Genomic DNA, 8,839 nt, shown 5'->3' with positions numbered 1-8,839 from the left:
ATTTCAAAATTTCTTTCATTTGATGCCTTTTGCTCTGAAGAAGTAAAATATTCTTAATATATGAATGGAAAATGCGTGGCCCACTATTAAATACACTTTAAGTTTCAAATTTTTATAATAAACTTAAAAATATCCTTAAGCTAATAGTATGCAAATTGAAAACAAATGAAAAATTAATTATATACAAGAAAAGTGTTTTCCCAATATTTTTGTTTTTAATATATTTAAAATATTTTCTTAATAGTTGGTAGCATTTCAAATAAAAAAATATAAAGTTGAACTATTAATTTTATATGAAAAACGTTTGAAAAGCTTAAATAAAATTAAGACATTTTACAGATTATTCAAAACAAATTGCAGTCAGTGTGTACTTTTGAATTTAAAATGTTAAGAACACTGCTTCTACTCATTTGTGTAGCGTAGTGTAAGTAACGAGCGCAAAAGGCGCTAAGACCACAACTCACTTGCATTAACTTGTTTTTGTTTTAGCTTTTGCTCGTCATATTTAACCCGCAAAACAACAAAGAAAAGAAATTATAGTATATTTAATGCGTGTATTAAATACGTTGACAGCTGGCAGCGCTTTGCATTAACAAAATCTCAATTAGTGGGGCCAAAAATAAACAGCAAGCGAATTTTGATTGAAATTAAAAAGTATTTTGGGCCTGGGTGATGAGGATGAGGAAGCTTTATGCCTGCAAATCTTCTGACAGCGTCAGCGACTTTCGATCGTCATCCAACTTTTGGGGCATGAACGCGCCAATTGGCATGACAATAATGTAGCGCCGATTGTTCAGTTCGAGCAGCTCAAAGTGAAAGCCATTGGAAACGCAGACGCTGTGCTGCTGCTTCTGAAAATGCTGCAGCGGCACATTGCTGCAGTTGAAGTAGTAGAGATTGCATTTGAGTGCGGCAAGCAGCTGAAAGTTGCCGGCGAGCGTCTCGTCCCAGATGGAGACGCTGTTGAAGCGCAGACGCGTCTCCTGGCGAGCCAGCTCGATGGCCTCGACTGTGCTGCGGAAGCTGTGCAGGCAGATGACGCCGTTGGGCGGCTGGGCCAGCTGCGTGTGATAGCAATTGCAGGCGAGTATGGGCGAGGCGAGCGGTGGCGCCACCTGCTGCTTGTCGGCGCGTATAATCTCGATGCCTTGCTGCTCCAGCTGCAGCAGCGTATCGCTGAACAGCGGATTCATGGTCACCACCATGCTCAGCGGCCGCATGCGCTCCCGCACCAGCTGCACGAACTGCTCATAGATCGGCTGCTCCACCAGCAGCATGGCCACCGCATTGCTGGCAAACGGTCGCTGCAGCGAGTCCATCAGCAGCTGCAGCGACGAGTTGATGTCGCCCTCGGCGTAGACAATCATCAGCTGCGGCCTGTAGGCCGCCTCGCTCGTCTGATCGTCAAAGTTCATCGATTCCGCCATCATGCTCGTCCGCTCGATGTCGCCCGCCTCGGACACCGGCGGCGTGGGTGCATTCAGTATAATGTGGCTTTCATTGTTGCACAATTCCTCCTCGCAGACCAGATTCATCACCATGTCGCGTGTTATCAGCACCTCGCTCTGCGACCCATGCGAGCTCTCCGACTTGATCGAGAGTGTCTCATACGATGGAATCGAACGTGGATAGTACTTGCCCGGATAATCGATATTCATGCTGCTGAGAATTTCTTGAGTTCGTGTGACAGTTTTTCGAATTGTTGTTTGTTTATAAACAGTTGAAGCTCATAGGAAATTTAACTTAGCTAGCGTTTTGCTTTCAATTCATTTTGTTTATATTTACAAGCAAGCATAGAAATCAATTTAATTTATATAATATTTTAACTATTTAAATTTGAATATAATAAATATCCAAATAAGTTGCCCACTACTCCATCCCTATAAGATTAGAATAAATATTTTTTAATTTATTTTACTTATAATTTTAGTCAAGTAAAAAAAATACAATTAATTAATAAATTAATATCATATTTTTGATTTAAATATTTTTATAAAATTCTAATATTTATTTAAATAATTATAAATACCCTACAAAATAATTATTATTAATATAATATATTCTTTTTAAAATTCTAAGCTATTTTTATTTATTTAAATAGTTCTAAATACTCTAAAAAATAAGTACTTTTAATAAGATGTCTTCTTTTTAATTTTTTTTTTACTTATGCGATTAAGATTTGCTAGATATTAATTTTAATGCATATTTTTTATTATTATTATTATAAGTAAAATCATATATTTGACTTAACAATATTCTTATTTTATTCCAAATATATTATATGAAGTCTAAGTACCTTATATTAGTGAAAAAATTGAACAGCCATATTTTATTAATCACTGTGTTATATTAAAAACATCTTCAAGCTATCAATTCATGAAATTAATCTCTTTAAGCTCGTTCCCTATCTTTAAACTTTGTTAAGACCTAATAATTGGTTAGCCAGTGTAGTCAGTGGTTATAATCTGTCCCAGTCTAGTTCAGCTTCAATATAAAAAAATGAGTATTTATCTTTAAAATTGAACTTGTAATTTTGCATGTACAATTTATTATTTATTTATTTACAAATAAATGTATGTACAATATTTTTTTCCCATGGCATTGTTGATTTATGCGATTTGTTAGTTTTGACAATCGCTGTTGTTGTTGTTGTTGTTGCCTTTTTTGTTGCCTTGTACTATTTATAATCGGCTTTCTATATTAATTTAAATTTGTATTTTTGGCATTTTATTATAATTACTCTTGATAAATGTAAACAGTCATCGTTAGCAGCCGCCATTGTCATCAGTTACATATATACACTATATATATATACATATATACACATATAGATTTGTATGTTTATTGTTATGCACTGCACTTGATGGTTTTTGGTTAGATTTAACCAACACCGAACCAATACTTGAAATAAATCGTTGGGCCAGCATTTATTATAGAATTTTTTGTTTTTGTCATTTCATATGCAAAACAAAATACCAAAATTTATATTTTCGCGGTTTTAAATGTTCTTAATTGTATGTATTAGTAATTGCTGTTGCTGTGCTAAAAACATTATGCGTAAACAACAACAACAACAGCAACGAAAAAACTTCACACAAATTATAATATTTTTTGCAAATAATGTTAATATTTTAATGCTAATTTCAACAAATCCAAACGCATTCGTGTGGGTGTTGGCTGTAGCTGCTGTTGATATTTTAATTTTACTGTCACATTTGATCGTAAATTCGGCGATTAATAAATAAAATAATGCGGCATGGCTATTGAGCTAAACAACTTTTAAATGTACACTGACAGTTTTATTTAAACAACGCTACCTTTTATTTGTAAAATTGTTCTGCAATGTTTATAAATAATCGAAAGTGCATTTACTAGTCGCATGGTAATAATTTATGCTGCCATATAGTTTTGTTTATTATTATTAAAAGATTACTGAGTTCGGTTTGCTTGAAAACAAACACATACATACACACCTGCACTATTTGTTTTAAAGTTTATTTTTAACTTTGTTTTTAACAACAACTATATAAACGTTATCAATAATATATATATATTTTTTTTTGTTAGCTATCAATTTGAGCTAATCAGCATAAAATACTTGAAGTTTTTTCTTAAACTAAGAAAACAAAACAGATGCTAATTTTTCGTTAAAATAAATATGCCGAGCACTGTAATATAAATTCATAATTTATTTATCTCGCATATAAAGCATTAAACAATTTTATTTGCGCTAAAAGCACCGTCGCCAGATTGTCGAGCCAGCTCTACGTAAGTTTTATTTCCAGTTTTTGTTTTGCTTTAGCTCGAGCTCGTTTCAATTTGACGAACTGATAAATGTCAAATGGTTTATGACAACCGCCGGCGTTAACGCTTGATACCCTTTAAGCTCTGAATATAAGGCATAATGTGCTGGTAATTTGCTTTGAGCAATAAGACAAAAGTTAAAAGAAAAATATTTAAACGATTTTTAAGTGAAACTAGAATTAAGTGAAGACTAGAATTTTTAAGTTATTTATATATATTTTAAAAATATATTTGAGCATGCAGGGTCAAATGTTTCTTATTTCTTATACATATATTTTTAAAATATATATACATAGCTTAAAAAATCTATAAAATTAAATCTAGAAATTAATCTAAATTAATCTAATCTGCCAAGATCGAATACACATGAAATAATTTGAAATTTCTTCAAAGCGCAAAAAGTGGCAAAACATAAAACTTTTTTTTATTATATATTTAAATGTATTTAAAGGGTTTTAACCAGTCTATAAACTAACCTTTTATTTTATGGTTTTATTTTTTTTTTTTGCGCACTAGCTTACTTTATGAGCTTTGCTTTTATATTTATTGGCAGCATAAATGTATTTGTTGCATAAATTTATATTTATGATTTTTGTTTATGTATGCAAAACAAAAAAAAAATAGTAAAGAAAACTTTAAATTCCAGCGTTAGTTGCAACCTGTTGAGAATTTATTTTGTGTTGAACTTTTATGGGAATGAAATGTAAAATTTAAATGTAAAAATTTTGCAATATGCTTTTACCATTAATCAAGCGATTAAGTCGCAAAGACAACTGAGGCTATAGGGATTGGCCCATAGCGCATAATTTGCGTCAAAATGTCAGTTTATTTGAAGAGTCCATGTGCGTTGAGCGACACGCAATTGAATTAAAATTAAAATATATAGCGCAAAAAGGGCATATAGTATATATATAACGTAAGTGTGTGTGTGTGTGTGTGCATACGTTATAATTTGCAATTTATTTATACAATTGTGGCAGCGTGGCATGTAGAGCTCGCCACGGTAATTCAGTTGCAACACAAATTATAAATTGCAAAAAAAAAATACGAAATGGTGTAAAAATTAAAAACAATTTGACTCGGGATTCAGCACAACTCGCTTTCAATTATTCCACAAAATGTCCTAAAAGAAATGTGCACTGTATTTTTTTTTTGTTTCCTGTCATAGTTAACGGATTGTTGTCCGCATTTGTTGACAGCGAACTGAAACGCGTTCAGCTGTTGTAAGTTGTTAATTATTAGGCTTTAAAATTGTTCAACATAATATAAAAATGGCAAAAAAGACTTCGATTTAACTCAAAAAGCTTACAACTTTTTATTTTATTAAGTCAAATGCGATATTGCGAAATTGTGCAAAGCAAAAACTTTTATCAATCAAACAAAATGTTTTATAAATTTATTTGTAAATTTTCAGTTCTCAGAAGACGAATTTATTAATTTCAAATGCTGTTAAACAGCCTTAAAAATTTGTCTAAAATTAATAAGTAATAAGCATATTTGTTTAGCTAAATGCATGAATTTTCATTATAGAAATTGTTTCTTTTATTTTAGATTGTAAATGCTTTGTTGTTGTTTATTTGATCTTGCTGCCTGGCTTATCAGCAAACGACGTCGTTCAGTTTATAGTGTGTCCAATTATAAATCTCGAATCACTCAAATCGCTCTGATTTGTTAACGTCATAAATAAATGTCACTATGGCTTTCTGAACTCTGCAAAGGGTTCATAAATTATTTCAATCAATGTCATAACAACAAAAAGTTTGATTTGGTTTTTACTATTGTTGCTTATCGCTAATTGAGGAGTGAGAACATGACTATATGTATATCTAGATTGAGGCAGGTCTAAGCACAAAAGCTTCAATGAATTTTAAATAGTGATTGAAGTCAATCAAAGCTGACAAATGAATCGAGAATCACTTGCCAAAGCTGCGTCACTTCGAATGGCTGCATAAAAGATGAAAAAAGGGAAGCGGGAAACAGACACTTTAAATGCTTGCGATATTGTCAATCAAATTTCAATCGAAGCCATGAATCATGACAGACTCTGTGTATGAGATGCTTACCAAGTGTAACTCGCACTCAGCACTCTGATGGATAGATGGATGGCTGAATGGATGGCTGCAGCTTGGTAAAAATAAAAAAAAATTGAAATCACTTCGAACAGCAATGCGTATGGGTGTGTGGCAAGCTTGTCGTTAGGCACTTGCCACTGCCACTGCCACTGCCACAGCATTTAGCATTGGCATCCTGCCACATGAACTCTTGTTCTCACTGTCTCTGTGGGTCGTACGTGGGCACGCGTTGCTTGTGCCGTCTCCTCAACATTCCCGTCGACGTCATCAGTCAATGTCAGTTAAGATAGTTTTGACATTTTTATGAGCAAATGATAAGTCTCACTCCATTGCCGGCGCGCTGTGCTTGGCCAATGTTTGACACTTAGCAGTCCAACTAAACACACACACACACGCGCGCACACACACACACACACTTGAAATACAATCGCATTGCATTGGAAATTTATGAGATTAGCTTGGGCGCTGACCCGTTTAGCTCATGAGCGATTTATTTATTATGGTTATGTTATAATGAATTTAAAAATATAAACAATACAATTATTTATAGCAAACAATTTTAAAAAATGATTATTTGAGATTATTGAAAATTCAAAAATATTATTTTAAAGTAGTCAATATTTATTTATTTTTCAATCAATTTTTTCAGGTAATTTCATGCAAAGTAAAGTCAATTTTTTACAAAAGATATGCCAAGCTAAAGCTTGCGCTGATTTAAGGCTATTGAATAGTTAAATAAATTGCTTAAAATGTAAAATAATCTCAAACCAAATCTGCAGACTTTCTGAGCTTAAGTCGTATACGTAATAAAGCGACTCTAAAACTAATTCTAATTCAGTTCAACTCTTAAACCAATCTTATTTAATTACTGATGATTTTGATAAGTATGCATAGTATATATTCAATAAATAACTATCTAATAATACAATAATAAATAAGTCAATATCGCAGCTAAAAAATTTATTTGGTCTGCAGCATTTGCTAAAAATTCTTTGCACTTCAAACCTTCGGGTCATAAATATTGCAAATGATTTCCTGATAATATTATGCCAATTGTTTAGCAAATGCAAAAAAAAAAAAACGAAAATTATATGTTTTGAATTGTTTGCAATTGTGAACTGTTGTGCCTACTAATACTGACTTCCGCTTCCGCTGGCCAAGTCTAAAGTATGTTTCCGTTTTGCTCATTTTTGCGAAGCGTCACCCAAAAAATACCGTTATCAATGCATTGTGTGCAACTGTCGGGGGCAGCATAAATTTTCAACCAAAAAGTACAAATCAGACAAATAAATTTTGCAAATAAATGCGCGTGTGTGAAGCAAGTGACAGTTATTAATTAAAAAAAAAAAAAAAAAAAGATGGGAGAATGGCAAAATTTATATTAATTTTATTCAAAGGAAGCTAATTTCAATTTATTTTATTTTATTAGCCCGCGCTTTGAGCTTTGTCAGCCGCAGATAAAACTGACAACGAGGCCAAAATGTGTTTAAGTTTAAAAATAAATTAAATTTAATAAATGTTGGCGGCTATTTGCGCAGACAGCGCTGCAGCAAGAACAAAAACATCAAGGCCTGCAATGCGAGTGCCACAAAGCCCAAGAAGTAGGCAACATGTTGCAAGGGCAAAAAGTGATCGGTATAGACGTCCTCACAGCCACGAGTAATTAACTGGCCCTGACTATCAAAGCAAACCGCTGGCACTTGCCGTAGATAAAGCAAATAAGTGCGCGGATCGGAGAGACCACAGCAGCCCAACTATAAAAATAAATAAGCAAATACACATTTAATTTTTTTAATGTTCGTTTGCGCACCTGCTGCTGCAGCTTTAGCCACGCCTCATTGCCATGCTCGATGTAATCAAAGAACGGCGCCTCCAGCTGCCTTTGAGCTGCCTCTAGATCAATCAACGGCGCCAAGTACTTGTTGCAAAACTCATAGCTGCCAAGCATAGTCAGCCCCAGCACTGGCAAGCTCTAATAATAAATTCTTTAATTTGTTATACGCACTTAAGCTTCATTTACTTACCAGCCAGCTCATCAAATTCACCTTCGACTGCAGCAAACTTGCGCCCATGTACATCAATTGCACCTCGAGCAGCAGCAAGCCCACTAGAGCCGCATACACTTTCACCACCATCCATTGCAGCTGCTCAAAGAAATACTGCTCATCATAGCTCAATAGATTTGGCACAATCACTCGCCAAGTTGTGGCCACCAGCAGCTGCAAGCATAAATAGAAAATTAGCTGCTGCCCCGACTCGACTTAATTCGCAAGTTCTGCAACTTACAGCCAATGTTACTTTCAACAACTGATGCATTGCCGAGTTTTGCATTTTGTTTCACAAGTGTTAACAACAACAATTTATTTTTGATTTATTTTACAGCACGCACTTTGTCAACAGCAAATGAGTGATAAGAGTTTGTAGCATTTTGATATTCAGTATATATCTATATTGTACTATATTATATAAAATATTGTAATAATGTATAAAATACTAGAGTATCTAATAGTAAACTGTCGAATATCGAATAAGAGATAAAAGAGAGAGAGAATGAGATAGAGTGAAGTGAGTTTAGTACTTTGATATTTAGCATATTTACATATCAAATATGAAATATTATTATTACATTATTTATTATTATTGTACATTTTATTTGAAAAATATGTAATTAGGTTGGCTTTAAATTAGTTTTTTATTTATTATTTTTTAGGCATTTATTTTCACATTGTATCGAATACTCAATTATTGAATATTTAATGAGCGATGAATGAAGTAACAGTTAAAATTTTATTGTCACATTAGAATTTCCATAAGAAATACAATTAGAATGTTTTTTTCATATATAATTTAAATGAATAAATTAATATTTATGAATTTATTGCATTAATTTTAATATTTATGCCTTAAATATTATTATATATAATTTGAAAGGAATTCTATTAGCTTGGCATGGAGAAGAATTA

The 8,839-nt window shown here is 33.0% G+C and overlaps 2 protein-coding genes across 2 annotated transcripts; both read right to left on the bottom strand.

Moving 5' to 3' along the window:
* Window positions 1-555: 555 nt before the first annotated feature.
* LOC108596039 lies at window positions 556-1,728 on the bottom strand. The gene has a single exon (XM_017981416.2). The coding sequence runs from the start codon at window positions 1,656-1,658 to the stop codon at window positions 690-692; it is 969 nt and encodes a 322-aa protein (XP_017836905.1). The 5' UTR covers window positions 1,659-1,728; the 3' UTR covers window positions 556-689.
* Window positions 1,729-7,311: 5,583 nt separating this feature from the next.
* Window positions 7,312-8,272, bottom strand: LOC108604823 (tetraspanin-2A). Its single transcript, XM_017994437.1, has 4 exons — window positions 8,163-8,272; window positions 7,901-8,095; window positions 7,687-7,848; window positions 7,312-7,630 (listed from the first exon to the last, which is right to left on the bottom strand). The coding sequence occupies exons 1-4, from the start codon at window positions 8,205-8,207 to the stop codon at window positions 7,403-7,405; spliced, it is 630 nt and encodes a 209-aa protein (XP_017849926.1). The 5' UTR covers window positions 8,208-8,272; the 3' UTR covers window positions 7,312-7,402.
* Between the last annotated feature and the right edge of the window lie 567 nt (window positions 8,273-8,839).

The sequence above is a fragment of the Drosophila busckii genome, chromosome 2L (assembly GCF_011750605.1).
Source record: "Drosophila busckii strain San Diego stock center, stock number 13000-0081.31 chromosome 2L, ASM1175060v1, whole genome shotgun sequence".
Taxonomy (NCBI): domain Eukaryota; kingdom Metazoa; phylum Arthropoda; class Insecta; order Diptera; family Drosophilidae; genus Drosophila; species Drosophila busckii.
The sequence above is the reverse complement of the archived record's forward strand: the minus strand, read 5'-3'. Positions and strand labels throughout refer to the sequence as shown.

Bases quoted from the DNA above. Each gene is read 5' to 3' on its own strand.
- LOC108604823 (XM_017994437.1), bottom strand. From the start codon at position 8,207: ATGCAAAACTCGGCAATGCATCAGTTGTTGAAAGTAACATTGGCT. The intron at 8,096-8,162 runs GTAAGTTGCAGA...TTATGCTTGCAG, and splicing joins TGTTGAAAGTAACATTGGCT to CTGCTGGTGGCCACAACTTG. The intron at 7,849-7,900 runs GTAAGTAAATGA...ATTTATTATTAG, and splicing joins TGAATTTGATGAGCTGGCTG to AGCTTGCCAGTGCTGGGGCT.
- LOC108596039 (XM_017981416.2), bottom strand. From the start codon at position 1,658: ATGAATATCGATTATCCGGGCAAGTACTATCCACGTTCGATTCCATCG.